Source organism: Hemitrygon akajei, chromosome 22 (genome assembly GCF_048418815.1).
Source record: "Hemitrygon akajei chromosome 22, sHemAka1.3, whole genome shotgun sequence".
In the NCBI taxonomy this organism is placed as follows: Eukaryota; Metazoa; Chordata; class Chondrichthyes; order Myliobatiformes; family Dasyatidae; genus Hemitrygon; species Hemitrygon akajei.
The window spans coordinates 42,922,152-42,941,768 of NC_133145.1; the positions used below are offsets into that span (position 1 = coordinate 42,922,152).

General features: G+C 40.6%; 1 protein-coding gene across 4 annotated transcripts in view; it reads right to left on the reverse strand.

The window, feature by feature from the left end:
• The window catches only part of LOC140714669 (protein sidekick-2-like), a 919,455-nt gene that overhangs the window by 402,030 nt on the left and 497,808 nt on the right, over positions 1 to 19,617 (reverse strand). For all 4 annotated transcript variants that reach the window (XM_073026119.1, XM_073026118.1, XM_073026117.1 and 1 more), the window contains one exon: positions 7,017 to 7,123. In XM_073026119.1, coding sequence (XP_072882220.1) covers positions 7,017 to 7,123 — 107 coding nt within the window. The remainder of the gene's footprint in view (positions 1 to 7,016; positions 7,124 to 19,617) is intronic.

Consider the following 19,617-nt stretch of genomic DNA (forward strand, 5'->3'; position numbering starts at 1 on the left):
GAGAAAGTGGTTGAGGCCGATGCAAAATTTACAAGGTAGTTAGTTGTACAGGTGCATGGATAGGAAAGATTTAGCAGGATATGAGCAAAACCTGGGCAAATGGAACCTGCTTAGATGGACATCTTGGTGAATAAGGGCTGGTTGGACTAAAAGGCCAGTTTCCATGCTGGAGACTCTGACCCTGCTCCACATTTAAGGCCAAGGCCATCTGATAGATGGACAGAGGAGCAACAATAAATTTCAGCAAGTGTGATGCCAGCGCAATATTTATATGCGTGGACCTTTCTAAAAAGTCCATGGTGTAATAGACAAAAACAAAGTGCTAAATGATAATTGATACAATGTCTACAATGGTCTTCTTATGATTCTGCAGCTTGATGTAAGTGTGCTCAATTCTACTTTAGTCAAATAGACTGTGGTTAATTAAGCTAATTAAAACAATGTACAAAATCTTCTGTGATTTTCACATTATCATTATTCATTAATGCTGCTGCCTGATTAGGTTCTTATTACTTGGGTAATTAAGCAGGAGTGTAATGTCCCTGATTTCCCTTCTCCCCACTCCAACATGCAGGCTGTAAATGTCTGGACTGTCTCTTGGTACTCTGAATTTTAGAGTGGAACTCAGGTTGTATCATCCAATGTGGCTATACAATTAAGCTTATGTTTACTGCTCACAGTGGACTATTATTCTGATCCACTTTGGTCATTTTGCAATAAAAGTATGATAGAGTATTACTGCACATTTAGATATACTGATAGAACTGAGGTAGGGGACTGGAATTCTGTACTCCAAAAGAAAGCACTGAGGCAGAGGCAGTAGAGACACTACTTCATAGCATCAGAGTTCTGGGTTCAATCCTGACCTCGGGTGCTGGCATTGTGGAGTTTGCACATTCTCCTTTGACTGCATGGATTTCCTCCCAGATCCCAAAGACATTCAGGTTGGAATGTCAGTTGCTGCCAGGGTGTAGCCGAGTGGTAGAATCTGGGAACAGCTGATGAGGATGTATGGAGAATAAGAATATTGGATTCATGTTGGTCATGTGTAAATGGGTGGTTGATGGTCCACGTGGTCTCAGTGGATCAAGGCCTTGTTCCGTGCTGTATTTCCTTAAAACTCTGTGGATGATGGTTTAACACTTTTATTCAACTTGAGAAAACTTTAGAGGAGTAAAGTTTCATTCCCAGAAACATGCACCACAGAGGAGTTTCCAGTGAATTCAACTCAACTTGGCCCTTCAAGGGAAGGGCCTCAATCCTTTGACATATTCTCCCCAATGGAGAGAAGCAGCAACACACACTAAAGCTCATTTGCATGAAGGAGGGAGAGAGCATTAAGATTTATAAAAATGAAGTGCTAGAACAGGAGCCAGAGGTCAGGAAGGCTGTCCTCTATGTCAGATGCTCCTGGTAAAGGTTCTGCGCATTTTTACCTCCCCAGAGACCCCAGGTGAGGACCATGGTTGGGATACCAGCATGACAAGGGTGATCCGATCACACAGCAATGTGGTTACTGCACTCTATACAAGGAATAACAAGAAGTGTGCAGGAGTATGCTTCCCAGTCCTCCCAGAAGGTTGTGCAGTGGTAAAAGATATGGCCTCATCTCGAGAGGTAACATGTACCTCTTTGCTGGGAATTAAAAACTATCCCATTACACTGCACCCACAATTTCAGGTAAACACAGACCAACCAAGTTGTTCTGTTTCTAATCTGGCCCATTCAGAACAAAACAATCTCCTGGAGGAATTCAACAGGCTGAGCAGCATCTGAGGGCAAGAGGAACTGCCTGTGTTTTGAGTCTAATGCTGCATCAGGATGAAGGTTGAAGAGGGAAGTTTAAGGATGAGAGGGAGAGTTGGGAGGCAGAGACCTGTAGGTGAAGGGTGAACCAAGAAGGGGTGAAGGATGATGGACAAATCCTGTGAGGTTGCGAGACAGAGATAGGTGGACAATAGGTAGAGATAGATGAAAAAAAGAAAGCAGATGGAACCAGGCTTGGGGAAGGAAGGGTGAGGGTGGAGACTGTTAAGAGGGTGAAAGTTGATGAAGGCAAGGCAACATGAAGGTCCATGTTGCCTACATCATGGACCTAAACAAGGCATTTGACAAGGTCCCACATGGGAGGCTGGTCAGGAAGATTCAGTCAGCAAACATGAGGAAATCTGCAGATGCTGGAAATTCAAACAACAACACACACAAAATGCTGGTAGAACACAGCAGGCCAGGCAGCATCTATAGGGAGAAGCGCCGTCGACGTTTCGGACCGAGACCCTTCGTCAGGACAGTCGCTTGGCATTCAAGATTGGATTAGACTCTGGCTTTGCCGGAAAAACCAGAGCGATAGTAAATGGCTGCATCTCTGACCAGGAAGCATGTGGCTAGTGTAGTACCAAGGAGAATGGTGCTGGGTCCATTGTTGGTTAGCATCTATATCAATGATCCATATGATAATGTGGTTAACTGGATCAGCAAATTGCAGATGACAACAAGATTGGGGGTGTAGTGGACAGTAGGAAAGACTATCAGAGCTTGCAATGGGATCTGAATCAGCCAGGAAATGGGCTGAAAAATGTTAGATAGAATTTAAGTAGGAAAGACTATCAGAGCTTGCAATGGGATCTGAATCAGCCAGGAAATGGGCTGAAAAATGTTAGATAGAATTTAAGTATAGTCAAGTGCGAGGTGTTACACTTCAGTAGGACCAACTAGGCTAGGTCTTGCACAGTGAACGGTAGGGCATTGAAGGATATGGTAGAACAAAAGGATCTGGGAATACAGGTCCATAATTCATTGAAAGTGGCGTCACAGGTAGGTAGGGTCATAAATAAATCTTTTGGCATATTATCCTCCATAAATCAAAGTATTGAGTACAGGAGATGAGATGTGGTGTTAAAGTAGTTTAAGATATTAGTAAGACCTAATTTGGAGTATTGTCTGCAGTTCTGGTCAAATATTTACAGGAAAGATGTAAATAAAGTTGAAAGAGTGAAGAGAAAATTTGCAAGGATGTTGCTGGGACTGGAGAACCAGAATTATAAGGAAAGATTGAATAGGTTAGGACTTTATTCCTTAACATTTGACACAGGTATACAAAATTCTGAAGGGTACAAACAGGGTAAATGCAAGCAGGCTTTTTCCACTGAGGTGGAAGGGACTGCATCTTGAGGTCATGGGTGAAGAGTGAAAGGTGAAATGTTGAAGGAGAACATGAGGGGAAATTTCTTCACTTAGAGGGTTGTGAGAGTGTGGAATGAGCCTCCAGCGCAAGTGGTGTATGAAGCTCAATTTCAATGTTTAAGAGAAGCATGGATAGGTAAATGGATGCTAGGGTTATGGAGGGCTATTTTCATGGTGCAGGTCCATGGGACTAGGCAGTTTAAATAGTTTAGCACAGATCAGCTGAAGGGCCTGTATCTGTGCAGTTTTTATCCGTGACTCTATGCAGTTCTTCCAGCTGATTGCAGCTCCAGATTCCAGCAGCTGCAGTCTCTTGTATCCACAACTAGGTTTACCTTGAAGGCATGTTTCTGCCACACACCAGAAAAGGTCGGTGTTCTTCAGGAGCAAAGATATGTCATCGTGAGTGGCTTGATGAGCCAATCACAGCCCTCACTGAGTAACATGCTTTACATTTGTGATCAGATTGCTGCTCTCAATGTAAGGTTTGTACTTCTCCACATGAGCAGATTGCTTTTCTTCATAAGCAGAGAGATGCCACATGGGAACAGATCAAAATGTCACAAAAACAGAAATATTGCAGGTTTACAGACTCCACATTGATATTCTTCTGCATCACGAGCAAAGTCTTGCTCAGATTGTGCAGAAAGCTGTATCTGAAGGAGAGTGAAGGCAACAGTGGGTTGATGTGTTGGTTGCATTAGCTCAGAATTTGGAGACTGAAACTGTGGTGGAGTGGTCTGAGTACCTGTGGTACGTTGCACTATCATCAAGATGGGTTTAGGAGCTGACATTTAACAATGTCCTACAGTTGGCTATCACGGACTGCTCTCTCTCCTAGTTGATCTTGGGAAGCAGTTTAGTTGGTGCAGTCAGTGAAGAAGCTTCTCTAGAACATCCATCTGGACTGACATCAAAATGAAGTTGCCAGACATACAGCCAAAGTGGGGATATATCACTGGAAAATCAAATCTCACATACAAGATTAGGAAATGGGTGTGGCTGTAGTACATTAAAGCTTAGACTCAAATATCATGTTTTTTCGTGTTTGTACTTGGCTTTTAAACAAACTACAGTCCGAATGTGCCCTCATTTATTGAAAGTCACATCTATCACTGTGCAGAGAAAAGTGATAATAGTGTGGCAGCTGCTGTCATTTCTGCAGATCCTGATGCCTCTTGCCTAGAAAGGCAGTCAAAGGTGTGCACCAATGGTGCCAATATAGAGGCATACATTGAAAGCATACCTCACCCGCCAAATGTTGGGGAAATGCTTATTATTAGCTTTAGCCCACACTATGGATTTTGCAAGGTGCCTGAGTTTCAAAGTCACAGTTTAGACTCCTGATATCAATACAAACTTCTTTAAAGAACAATGTAAGCATTGAAGTAATGCATTACAATAGATGCGCTGAAACAGTTTCATGACAATCAAGTTACATTTTTAAGCTCCAATGCACATTGGTAAGGGAGAAGATAGGCTGTGTGTGAACAGTGATCTCATTAAGTGCACATCTAACACCAGAGCATTTTCAGGTACGTTAATCAGACATTAGTGGCTGTTGCAATTTCATGATGGGTGTGACTTACCCAGGAGATGATTGCTGGGGTGACTTCCACAAAGTTACATTAATTTCTGTCTGACTTACTCAGAAAACTGAGCACTAAATCATCCAATTTTTAGTCTTTTATGTTCTATCAAGGGTTATAAATGTATAGAATCTCTGCCAGATCAACCTGCTGTGTTGCCCATGAATAAAAATCTGCTGGCTAAATAGAGGTGTGGGAAAAGAAGCACAGCAGAGTAAAAGGACTTCCTGTGGTGACTGTTTCTTTCTTCAGAAGACTTCTACTCTCGCACGTTTGCTAAATTCTTGCAACAGTCATCATTTCACAACTTAGGCTGAGGATTTCTGGAAGTACATATAGTATATAAAAAGTCCATTATGTTACTGTCAAATTATTAGCATTAAAGCAACCAGAAGAAAGAGAAACTTCCAATTATAAGTCTTACAATACAGATAATTAGCTTGATGAAAGATGCATCTATTCATTTGAAGAAAGTATGTTAGATATTAATATCTGTGTCTCGGTAGTACTCTCACCTCTAAATGAGGAGGCTGTGGGGACTTGCTGTGCACAAATTGGCTGCCACACTTCTTAAATTAGAACAATGAGCTCACTTCAAAATATGCCATTACGAAAAGGCAAGGAATCCTTCCAGCTTTTTATCTTTTACACATTTGCATTGATTTTCAATACTGGAATTCAAACCCATTTTATTATACACATTGTCCATTTTTTATGCTACTGAATACTGAAGCAATAGAAAGTAGTTTGGATAATTCTATAAGCAAAGTCCTACCATTAAGTTTATGAGATTGTGGAAGTGGGCGAGGGCACTGGGGGGAGAGGTTTCTTTACATAAATATATCTCCAAATATTTGAATGGAAGATACTGAGATGTGCATATTGAAAATGATTTCAAAACATTTTAAGTTAATGTTTTTATTAATAATTTATTTATTGAGTTATAGTATGGAATAAGCCCTTCGAACCATGTCACCCAGCTACCCCCAATTTAACCCTGGCCTAATCATGGGAAAATTTACAATAACCAAATAACCTACCAACTGGTACGTCTTTGGACCGTGGAAGGAAGCTGGAGCACCCGGAGAAATGTACAAAGTCCTTACCGATAGTGGCGGGAATTGAACCTGGATTGCTAGTACTGTAAAGCCTTGTGCTAACCCTGCTATTCACTGCCAGTGGATGGAGATTTGGGAATGAGAAAAGTGACATGTCCCCATGCCGCCTCCTGGGATGGTTGGGATGCCATAAATACCAAGGACAGATGTTCCCTTTACCAGAAGCATTTCATTGGAGAAGATTTAGACAGTGGCTATACCCTGGAAATCACTTTGGGGCTTTCCACCTCTAGAAAGCTCTACCTATTTAGTTTCCATTCAGCTCTAGATTGGATACAAGTGGAATGTGTTATCTGCATAAATTTGAAACTAAATGGACTCGTACCACAAAGTGGCACTGCAAAACAGATTAGATGACACTGAAATATTACAAACTGAGACTGAGAATATTAAATACATGCACTGTTTACAGATTGTGCTGATATTTCCATTGCAATGCTAAATATTGCTTCTGCAAACGGCAAGAGAATTCACAATGAGAAATAGACATCAACACAATTTGTAACATGACTCAACTGAGTTCCATAAATGCTTTGGAAAATTTCAAATGCTTTGCATATATATTAACTGTGGTTCCAACACAACCCTTATTTGTTATTTAACCCAATTTTAATTTTGGGTTACTGCCGAATGAAGGGTTTTGGGACCAAAAATTCCCTCAAGGTTTCTTCAGCGCAAGAAAGGAAGCCATATGTGTCGAAAATCAAATTCAGGGCAGTACTATTCTAAATATAACGATTTGATGAGCAGTAGAAAAGGAGTTGATGTGTTGCAGCCTTAGCTGTGAATATAAAATAATTCCCCAAAGACTCATTACTTTTTTTATTCTCTGTTTAATTACTTTATTTCAATTTAGACCTCCACCAACATCAGCAAAATGGATGTTTGTAAAATTTTCTTCAAGAATTTAGTTTCCCTCAGGTTCTCACACTCACCAGCTGTCACTTTTCTCAGTCCCAAAGCTCCATCCATTGGCAGTGACTAGCAGGGTGAAGATGGAGAAAATGTTTTTCTATGTGCTGATTGGACATTTCATCTGTTGATGTCACATCACCAAGTAAGGACCATATAGCAGATGCCATTCCCCTGTCACATTAGTCTCATCCATCCTGTTGAACCAACTTACATGCCACCTGCACTTCTGTCTTCCTTTGCATCAGCGCTCCCACACGATTTCTCACGATGCAACGATAAAACCCGGCGTGGGACCGATCCAGTGACGGAATCAGGTATCTAAAAGAAAGAACAAATTGACTTGGTTTGAGACGATGTAGAAGTTGGTGTTTTTGCACCAATGCTATTTTTAAAATTTCTAAGTACTGTAATCTGCATTTGCACAGCTACTGAACTGATGCTGACACGCAGCATTCTCATCCTTCTAATGATTTGATCAAATCATGGCAAGCTGCCCAGTTTTACACCTTTGCATCCTCTATCTGACTCACCCCGCTTACCAGCTGGAAATCTAAACCAGCACCAAGTGAGGGATCTCACAATAAATAAATTGATGTTCTTCAAGCTTCCTTGAACAGCCTTCCTTTAAAAATGAGATCTCATTTAAACAGATCTTTAACTTATTGCATTGTTTAAACAGCTCAGAAAGGCCTGAGGAAAGAGAGCCAGATGCTCTGGTGAAAGATTGGTGTCAGAAGGTCTCAGTTCAAAACACCAAACTCTGGTATTACTAAAGCTCAATTGATCTTAAACATGATCGAATATTTTGCTCATGTTCAATGTACAAAGCAAGTTGTGACGAGAAGGATCAGGGTTACTCCCATCAGTAAGCAGTGGCTCAATGGAAGCACAAGCTGCATTTCCAGTGCAGTATTGAAGGAATGTGGCATCATTGTCAGAATCACCTTTAAGATGAGCTGTTCCAACATCTACTCTCTCTGTCAGAAGCCAAAGGCTGAATGACACTATTTGGATGAGAACTAGAAGAGTTAGTGGTGTCCTGGTGTCCTGGTCCTCACTCAGTATTACCAACAAACAACTTCTTTGATCATTATCACCATATTCCTGTGGGGGTTAAATTCTGCACAAGCTGGCAGTCATATATCTAACATTATAGAAGTGACTATGCCTCGAATTATTCATTGGCTGCCACATACTTTGGGATGTTCAAAAACAATGCAAAACGCAATATCTAAATATTTACCTTTATTACATAGCGTCTCTGATTCTCAAGAAAGAAAAATTCATCTCATTTAAAAAATAAGAGGAACAGCAGACAAATGAAATAAGGTCATAAGGCTTTGTCAGTGAAGTCAATAAGACGCCAGCTTTTACATGAATTAAGCCAACCGCCACGGCAGTCCTCATTTTAAATGAAAATAAGCTTGCCATGAGCTCCAGTGCGACACTACGAGTTTTACCAGGTGTTAGACAAATCTAGATTATTTCTAAATACAGAGCAGCATGATGGATAGGTCAACTTAGGATTCTCAACTGGCTTGAGTCTAACAATGGAAATGGGATCAAGATATACCTCTAATTTTTTGCAGTTTAAACTATCTTTTTATATATGACTAATTCCCCATGAGTTAATTTGATTTACTTGCTCACAGCTACTAACCAGGCAATGAAACAATGCTATGCCCACTGCCAAGGACATCTAGGGCCATGTACGACAGTCCTCAGACAAACAGCTGACTTTCAGGACTGGGATGTAAAAGAAGCTCTTCATCAAAATAGTAGTAAGTATTTGTAATTCTGTACTCAGTTTTCCTGAGTATGTTCAAAAAAGTGATTGATGGATTATTGGATTTTAATCATCATGGGCTAAGTAGAAGAAAGTGGCACTGAGGTCAGACAGCATCCTATTGTTTGGTGCAGAAAGTATGAGCCAAGTGACCAACATCTGATTCTACTTCTTACGTTCACCATCACCACTAAATAGAACATACTGCAACCTCTATACTAGAATAACACTCACAAAATGCTGGAGGAACCCAGCAGGTCAGGCAGCATCTACGGAGAGGAATAAAATGTTGATGTTTTGGGCCAAAACCCTTCATCAAAACTAGAATCACTCATCACATTATTAATTTCCTCACATCCCTGAAATTCAGCAGCCTTGTTGACCGACCTAGAACATCGCAAAGGCTAACTGACAGCATTTCAATGAAAGACATGCTTTCATCACAGTACTGGATGTTATCAATTATAACTAATTAGTTTAGTTAGGAGCACTAAACACTTTTTAAATCAATCTGATTGCCTGGAGAACAGAACTGGAGTTGTTCAGAATGGATTAAATATCACCCTATTGTTTATTTGCTGAAAGCATGCAGGAAAAAAAATTGTGTTCTGAGAGTTGTAATAAATTTATTTGGTGTTTCTATACAAAAATAAATATTAATAAAAGCAAACTGGTCAAATGCTGATTTCTACTTTTGTACTACACAACAGTATATCTTGAGAGATGTGCAGCTTTAATTCTGTATGAAGACACATTTCTGTCAGTATTAGCAACAAATTCTTACAGAATCAGGTTTAATGAAATTCGTTAACTTTTCGGCAGCATAACAATGAAATACACGATAAATAAATATATAGAAAAAATGGAATTACAGTGAGTATATATGTATGTCTATTAAATAGTTAAGTTGAAATAAAGTAATGCAAAAAATAAACAGAAACAAATAAAGTACTGCGGTAGTGTTCTTTGGTTCAATGTCCATTCAGAAATCCCATGGCAGAGGGGAAGAAGCTGTTCCTGAATTACTGAGTGTGTGCCTTCAGGCTTCTGTACCTCCTACCTGATGGTAACAGTGTGAAGAGGGCATGTCCTGGGTGGTGAGGATCCTGAATGATTTATACCGCCTTCCTAAGGCACCACTCCTTGAAGATGTCTTGGATGCTATGGAGTCTAGTACCCATAGTAGAGCTGACTAACTTTACAAGTTTCTGCAACCTAGTTTGATCTTGTGCAGCAGCCCTCCCCTGTTGATACAGTGATGCAGCCAGTCAGAATGCTCTCCATGGTACATTTGTAGAAGTTTACGAGTATTTTAGTTGACAAAACAAATCTCCTCAAACTCCAAAAGAACTACAGCCGCTGCCTTGCCTTCTTTATAGCTGCATCAATACGTTCATCAAGGTAAATGGGTAACAGAACATTATCCAACTAACATGCCCATGAATCAGAGTTTGAAAATGAAGAGCGATGCTGGACTTCTATTTCATTTATTTTTAAATCCACAGTTAGGATTTTACTAAAAAATTGCCAGGTCATATCTTCCCTTTGCAGCACTAAAGGCAGGTGTCACTTGTGTTTCTCCCCGGCAGTCTTGGATTCCAGTGTCAGTAGGAGCCTGTGGTACTGCTGGCTGCCTCGCTGCTGTGCTGGTGAACTCTTCTGGAGTCAATCAAGGCAGCAAGAGCTTCTATTGGCTAGGCAATTATTCTGCACCAGCTTTACCTTGCAGGAACTTCAGTGATCTGTAATGAAAGGGTGGAACCAGCTACCAGAGAAAGCTAAATGGAGTATTTTATTACTGAATTAGTTTCAAATGTTTCAATTCATATAATTATTTTGTGTGTTCGTGTGTAGATTTTTTTTTGCTTTAACTGTCAAACTAGTTTCATCAACACTCAAGCAGAGGGTTGTAAACACAGCCAGCTTCATCATGAGCACTAGACTCCCCAGCATAGAGGACATCTTCAAAAGGTGATGTTTCAGAAAGATGGAATCCATCATTAAAGACTCCCAACAGCCAGGACATGCTCTCTTCTTATTGTTACAATTGAAGAGGAGGCACAGGAGCCTGAAGACATATATTCAATGTTTTAAGAATAGTTTATTCTCCTTAGCTGTCAGATTTCTGAACAGACAATAAAACCATGAGCACCTCACTATTTTTGCTCTCTTTTCGCCCTACTTACTTAATTAGCCAAAGTTTCATGAAAATAGTTTAAAATGTATAGAAGTCTCAGACTAAGTAACAAATTATTTTTATTTTATTGAGATACAGTGTGGAATAGGCCTTTCTGGCCCTTCTAGCTGGCTACCTAGTAATGCCCCTATTTAATCCTAGCCTAATCATGGGACAGTTTTCAATTTGCAGTGACCAATTAACCTACTAACTGGTACGTCTTTGGACTGTGGGAGAAAACTGGAGGCACCTGGAGGAAACCCACGCAGTCATGGGCAGAAAGTACAAACTCCTTACAGGCAGCGGTAGGAATTGAACCCCGTCACCTGTATTGTAAAGCATTGTGCTAACCACTACGCCATTTAAATATGTAATTTAAATTATGTATTTAAATGAAACACAGAACACATTAGAACAGTACCAATAGTACTACAGTACCATAAAACTGTGTTCCAAATTGTAATTGGCAGAGGATTTCATCTAGTCTACCCAATGAACAAATACAGTATAGACACCTACTACAGATAATGAACAGCCTTCATACAATGCTAATGATGACTGCATTTTCCTAGTCGTTATTATAATTGTAACATTTAATATGATTGTCAATAGCCTCAAATTCTTCATAGTTCCTAACTTGTTAAAGCAGTGAAATCATTTAATTTTCACTCCCAGGCTGTTTCTGGCATCTCCAAGCCTGAATGTTTAAATCAGTAGTGAGCAGAACAGTTCTGAATTGTCTTATTGCTTATCTCTTGCCAACTATAAGTGACAAAAATCACCGTCTTTTAAACACAAACATATGCAACTGTTGTTCTTTAAAAACTGATTGCTCCAAGGACGGAGTGGCGTCTAATGGCCACGCAAATGCACACGACTGTTAGAACACTAATTACAATGTCTGTTACAGATAGATTACCTTTTTGCAAGAAATTAACATATTAATTTTGTTCAATTATATGAGAGGCCGGCTCCAGAGTGTCATGAGCAATGTATAGAATGTATCTTCCACCAATCAGATTCATTTGCTTTTCCCTAATCACCACTCTCACCCCTTCCCTCCCAAATACAGTGTATTCTGGTTCATTGGGATACATCAAGACCAGTACATTTTGGTCCAATTAAGGACTTGCCCCAAAAAGGTATAAGAAAGACAAACGACTACTTAAGTGAGTAACAAGTTATGTATTTGAATAAAATACAGAACAAATTAGAACAGCATCAATACTACTACAGTACTATAAAACTGTGTATTAGTTCCTAATATTTATCAATGGAAGAATTCATTTAGTGTACCCTTTCTTTTGATAAATGAACAAAATCCTTGTGCAGATAATGGACTGCGTTCATACAATGCTATTGATCATTGCATCTTACAAATCTTCATTTTTATTGTAACATTCAAGATAATTGTCAATACCTTCACATTCTTCATAGTTCCTAATTTGTTGAAGTAGCAAAATAGTTTCATTTTCATTCCTAGCTATTTCTGGCATCTGCCTATCTGAATGCTTGAAACCGCAGTGAACAAAACTGTTCTGAATTGTCTTACTGCTTATTTCTCACTCACTCTCAGTGACAAAGATACTGCTTTTTGAATACAAGTGCACGCAATAGACGCTAGTTGAAAACTGTTTGCTTTAAGCACCCTGTAGTGTCTAACGGCCACACGAGTGCATATGTCCAACGCTAGTTAGAAACAGTTCAGCAACAGTCTCCTGCCCCAATTAAGAAGCAGTGTCCCAAATAAACAAAGGGAATCCTGTCTATTTTCTTGATTAGTTTTTGTTCTTTAAGAGTTTTCCCTAATAAGTGCTCCCTCGATTTACCAATGACCCAGTTAACTGGAATCCAAAGTACTTATTTTCATTTCCAACTCAGGGCAATAAATCAGTTCAGTAGAGACAAAAGAGCAATCTGGGTTTGAAATTACTATTTGTGGTTACCATTTAAGTGGGACTTGCCAGTTAAAACATTTTTCAGTATGAGCTGAAACATTTCAGAGCTAATGTACAGTTTTGTGAATAAAACATGCGAGAGTCCTTTTATGTGCTTAACAAAAGCTACAGAACTTTACTTCCATTACAAACAAACCAAAAACAATCACCTTGCACTAACATCAATACATCAGACACCATCTCTTAAAGTGAACACAACAACTCAATGACAGTGTTTTTGAATTATGTAGAACAGTCTCTATAATGATCAATATGTGTCATCTGTCACACATTATATTGCCCTACACAGGCCCCATCTTAGAATACATTTCTGTAGATTGTATATAACTGGCCCATCAAGACCTGGATGGTTCCACTGCCATAGGCCCTGCATCACAACATGACTAAGTGCACGTCAGCACCCCTAGATAGCCAGTAACCTGCTGTTACTTCAACAAAGACACATAGGACCTGAGCAGGGTGGCTCATACGAGCTCCAGATAGACTCACAATGCCAGTTTTGGTGAAATCCAGTTTGCAAGCTCTCTGGGACGAGGGCGACTGGTTGAGACATCGCACAGGGGAGAAATTCCTGCATCCCCAAATTTGACCTCATCGTCGTCGTGGCTATCCCTCGAGATCGAGGATGATGGTCTTCGTTCCGTTTCCACAGAGCGAAGATGCCTGTGCGTGTATTTGTTTAATGTGTACTTGATGTTGCACTCCAAGAAGCACACGGTACTTCACAAATCAACCAACTGATTACAATGGCATGGAAACCATGACGATTGGAGCTGATGGATTTAGTTGCAGCCTTCATCCGCCTTCACAGCCATTGAGTTTGAAGTAACTTCATTTGCCTGTTCCACCCTTGAGGCCTTGGTTGGATTGTTCTTTGTTCGGGACCTCACCCTTGACCTTACCGCCATGGGTGACCCTACCAGGAGCATAGCTCCAGACGGCATTGCTCTCGGGATTTCAGGACCACACAAGCTTCTCCACCACGACAAGGTGACAATCCACAGAGAAGCTTGACCTCAGCCAACTGCAGGCCCGTGACTGGTGTTCGTAAGCCTGGACCTTTGGGTTGGTAGCATGGTCAGCTGGCATGCTGGCACAGTCAGCCTGGTGTGTATGGCATCACCAGCGAGCCATGAGAGGCAATCAGCCGCAGCATTAATTTTCCCTTCAATGTGCTGTACGTCAGATGTGAATTCCAAAATATAGGCCCGGTGATGTTGTTGCCGTGTAGACTAAGGGTCTGATGCTTTGGCCATTGCATGCATGAGGAGTTTGAAGATAGCAAACACTGTGAAAGCTGACCTTCCAGCAGGCGGCCAGTTTGAGACCGAGAAACTCGTAGTCAAACATGCTGTACTTCCTCTGTGTGGGGGGGGGAAGAGGGGTTGGAGCTGCCGGTTGCTGCATGCCTACAATCCACCGTTCGTGCGCAGCATTAGCCTGAGGTGTCAGTAGTGAAGGATAGGTGCATTGGGGAGTGAGTATGCCAGTAGGATCCATTCAGAAGAGCTCATTTGGTGTCATCCGATGTTCAGGTCATGTCTGCTGACTGCTCAAGCATAGAATTAGGGGCACTGTCGTTAAGGGCACTGTACAAAGGAGCATAAGATCAGCAGATTGTGGAGTGAGTTGGTGATGAAAATTCACCATACCCAAAAACTCTTGCAGTGCTTTGGTAGTGCAGGGCAGCAGAAAGTCCATAATAGTGGCAATTTGACAGCAGGGGTGTCACACCTTCTCCAGAGATGCGGTGGCCAAGAAACTCTTTAGTAGATAACCCAACTGCTAATAATCAGCCAATGTTTGCTTAACTGCTTGAAAAGTATGCAGAGATGTGACAAGTGTTCAGTTTTGGATGCACTGGCGACAAACGTCATCCAGGTAAGTGAAAGGAAAACCCAAGTCTTTTAGCACAGAGTCCGTTAGTCGCTGGGAAGTCTGTGCCGCAGTTTTCAGCCCAAATGGCATGCGCAGAAACTCAAATAGGCCAAATGGGATCATAACAGCAGTTTTGAGAATATCCTCAGCACACACAGGCTCCTTATGGTGGCCGCTGACTAAGTCCACTAAGAAAAAGTTATCTTTCCAGCTAAACGTGCCTAAAAGTCTTGAATATGTGTGACCTGGTAACTTTAGGGGTTAGTGGCAACGCTAATGTGGTGTAATTGCCGCTTGGATGGCAAACACCATGTGGAGGGGTGAAGCCCAAGGGGTATTCGACCTGTGTACAATGCCAAGCATTTCCATGTTAGCAAACTCAGCCTTCATGCTGGCCACCTTTTCTGAGTTCAGGCAACATGCACAGACATGGACCAATGAGTCAGCTGTAAAATATGCTGTTTGACCTATTGCTTTGTTATTGTGGTGGAAAATGTGGGCTTGGTGAGGTTTGGGAATTCGCCCAGCAGGAAAGGAAATTCAAATATGGTGGTGTATGTGCTACACAGAGTCATCACAGGGAATTTACTGGGGGTATAGGGTAACAACCCAACATTAGGGTCTACTAACAGGAGATATGTGCCAAGCAAGGGTTGAGCAACTTAATGCCAAGACAAAGTTCCATTTGTAGCATTGTCCACTGAAGCAGAGCGTCACGGGTTATGTTGTGTCCAATAAGTCCAGATCCTGCTTTTATTGGTGGCCCCCAGCAAGGGTCTGTCACTCTCTGCCTTATAATCAATGGGCTTGTAACACACTCACTTGAGTGCCCATGTCACACAAGAAGCATTGCCCTGAAAGGCTGTACGTGATTAACAATAGATTACCCTCGCAGCTGAAACCCATGGTGTTCACAGACCTCCAATATCCAAATGCACTGGCACTGTCGAAGCTGCACAGCAGTCGTTACTTCTTGTCATTTGTGCCAAAACATACATGGTAAAAACACAGAATCTGGTTTGGAGCCATGGGCGCGAGTCTGCTGGAGGCTTTGCTGCAGGGGTTATTAAGCCGGGGAAAGAAGGAGGAATGATACACCTCTGGCTGGCTGGGTGTGTACGATCAGCCATTTTAGCAAGCTCCCCATAGTCCTTCACGGGTCTATCAGTGAGGGCTATGTGAACTTGATCAGGCATTTGTTGCATAAAGAGTTCTTCAAAAATAAAACAAGGTTGATTGATTGCCCAGGAGAGATAGCATGTGTGGTTCATTAGTTCTGAAGGCCTAGTGTCACCCAGGCCAGGCAAGGAGAGCAACTGTTCAGTGTACTTAAGACTCAATCAGTTCAAAAATCTGAATAAGTGAGCTTTCAGAGTGGCATATTTATCATATGCAGGCGGGTCTTTTAGTAGCCTCTCCACTCTGGCTGCTGTGGAACTACTTAGCAATGCTCCGATGAAGTAAAATTTGGTATTGTCCATGGTGAGTTCTTGCAACGCGAACTGTGTAAACCATGCAGTTGTGTGCTGTTCTTAAAACTCCAGCAGTTTCAAAGTGACTATTGGTCAACATGTCATTGATTAACTCAGGAACTGTCTGAGAGCATTGGGGTCTCCAATTTAGTATTTTGTGATTAAGACATGCGAGAGTTGTTTTGTGTGTTTGATGAAAGCTGCAGCCTGCTACTTCCTTTACAAACAAACCAAAAGCAGTCGCCTTACACTAATGTTATTACGTCAGACACTGTCTCTTAAAGAGAACACCACAATACAGTTATGGTGTTTGTGAATTATGTAGAGCAGTTTATGTTTTGAACAATGGGTGTCAATATGTTACCCATTACATTACCCTATACTACAATTGGCAAGAAGAATGTCATTTGACTCTCATTACAACTATTCCCTTTTTCAATATTCTAGCCTTTTTTTCATCAAAACTTAAATCTCTTGGTTATGGAAACGAAGTATTGGGTCCATTGTTCAGTGGGGTCCCAGGCATTTTCTCTCATCCTCAGTGTTCCAGTGGTTGTTTGGTTCAGAAACTAGGGCTTGTGAGGATCATAAAACTACAAGACATCAGAGCAAAATTAGGTCATTTGGCCTATTGAGTTTGCTCCACCATTTGATCATGGCTGATTTATTATCCCTCTCAACCCCTTAATTCTGCCTTCTTCCCGTAACCTTTGATGCTCTTATTAATCAAGAACTTATCAACCTCTGTTTTAAATATACCCAATGACTTGGCATCCATGATCATCTGTGGCAATGAATTCCACAAATTCACCACCCTCTAGCTAAAGAAAGTCCTCATCATCTCTGTTTTAAAGGGACAACCTTGTTTTCTGAAGCTGTGCCCTCCAGTCCTAGATTTACTTAAACATCCTCCCCATGTCTGCTTTAGCTAGGCCATTCAATATTTGATAGGTTAGGAAGATTAGAATGAAAGGTTTAATTGAAAACAGCAATGTGCCTTTTGGAATATTTATTTAATTTTGTAAAAAAAAGTTCAAGGCAGCTTGCAAGAAGTTCTTCAAACAAGATTTGATGTTGAACTGCATGTAGGTGGCTCAAAGCTACTGCCTCACCGGCAAGTGATCTTATGGCTACTAGCCAAGTGCTAGAAGATGGGATTAATGTAGATGGTGCCCACTAACTTGAGTAGACCTGGTGGGTCATTTCTATGTTGTGTGACCCCTGATATTCAATGATTCTGCAGTTTCTTCCCACAACCCAGAGATAGATTAACTGCCCAAATGTGCCGGTGAGTAGTAGAATCTGAAAACAAAGGAAATGTAAGAAAAATAAAATAGGATTAATGTAAATAGATGCCTTATAGTTGGTGCCAGATGGAGTCAGTGGGTCAAAGGACCTGTATCTTTGTTGTATGACTCTATGACAGAAAGGGAGAAGAGGACTAGTGACTACAAGCTTGATGAAGAGGTGAGTTTAAGGAGTGTTTTATAAAAGTCAGAAGGTAAAAAGTGAGGATGCTTGTAGGGAATTCTAGCACTAGCATAACTGAATGCTGGAATGCCAAATGTAAAAGACAGAACACAGAACTGGAGGAGCACTGAGTCTTAGAGGATTGTGATCCTATGGAAGGAATAAGGGATAAGACAGAGTAAGACCATGGAGATGATGAATAATGAAAAAGTGAGGCCCTGCTAGTCAGGGAACTAATACAGGTCAGCAAGGATACAGTGATAGCTCTCAGCAGCTTGGTCTGATGCAGAGTTCATTGTCTTCTGCACTCTGGCTGAATACCCAAGTTGGGCGGTCTTTCATCGATTCTGTTATGGTTATCTTTCTATAGATTTATTAAGTGTGCTCACAAGAAGATGAATCTCAGGGTTGTATACGGTGACATATATGTACTTTGATAATAAATTTACTTTGAACTTTAAAATGGAAAGATGAGTTTAGAAGAAGGTTGACCCTACAGAAAGTGAAGCGGTCAAGCACTGAGGTAATAATGGCATGGCTAAAAGTTTCAGGACTAACCAGATGAGCTGAGATTGGGATGATTTTGGGCAATACTTTGTTTGCTGCTGATAGAGTCAATATGTGGTGAAATACAACATCAAGATTGCAAGCATTTGATTTAAATTCAGAGGAGGGTGAAGTCAAAAGGTTAAAAAACTTACAATGTGTCTTCCAAATATTTAACAGGCAATTGAGGATGTTTAAAGACTATAGTAAACTTACAGGTGTGTAGAGCTGCATTTCAATCAATGTTAGTGTACAGTATATGGCTGATCCTAACTGAGCACCTAGTGCAGTAAGTGGTGCTCAAAGTCAAAACATATTTTAAAAAGTACAGAACACTAATCAGCATTTTACAGAAGCTAGATGTTAAATATTTCAGTTTTATACCGCTGGATATTTCATTTCCAAGGTTTGGTTCCAACAATTTTGACTCAATATCCTACTTAAAACTTCACCGTAACAAGAGTAGATTTTCCTGAATTTATTGATGCAGAACTGCTTTCCCCTGACTGCCTACGTGTGTTCCTGTGTGGCGATTCAGATTGTCTGATATGCTTGTTTGAAAAGGCACTCATTCATGGATGAAAATGATGAATTTTACACTCAGCCAAAGGAATTAGACCACGTGAAGTTAGTGTCCCTGATGCTTTTAATTTCATATTTGGAATACTTTTAATCCTTCCAGGACAAATTAATTTCCTCCTTGGCAGGTAGATTTAAAAGAGGCTCAAAAATAACAGAAAATGTACCAAGTAAAATGCGAAATGAAATAGTGTAAATATTTATTAAGGATCATATTCTTGTCCAGCCATCTTTGAATCTATCATTTCTACGGAATACATTTTTGCAAAATTTGTGATTTTTTTCATATAATGGAATGGGAATATAGAGGCAGTTAATCAGAAATTGGTCTGCATTGCAAATCTTTGCTGGATAGAAGACTGACATGCAAGCTTTTTGAGTGCTCAGCGTTTTTACAGACGTTGATTGAATTTTGCCACATTCCCTGCACAATTTATGGAAAAAAGACCTCAAGTATCAAACAAAACCAGTGACTAAATCAATTGCATCACAGTCCACACAGATAACTGCACTCTGCAAGCACACTCTGCCATGGAAAAGAAGAATACATTGCTTTGATGAGATAGCAAATTAAAGCAGCAAATATTTGCCAGTTATTTGCATAACATTATTAATATTTTTGCCTGTTTAAGAAAACCACTGTTTTATGTGTACAGCAGTACGATCTCTTAGACCTTTTCTGTTCAGTGCTGCAATATGTGATGCCAGTTTACAGTATCACCGTAAAGGAGTAGCTGATGTGCAGTATGTTTTTCATTTATATGGTAAAGGAGCTCGTCAGGTTATTATTATCAGATTTGGGAAAATCTGACTTTACAGAAGTTCTTCCCTACACTTGCAGAACATTTTTGAAGCTAATAATAAAAAAAATTTCATGATATTCATTAATGACAACTGTGCTCAGGTACATCCTGGGATACACTGGGACACATTGTCAGTGATGTAAC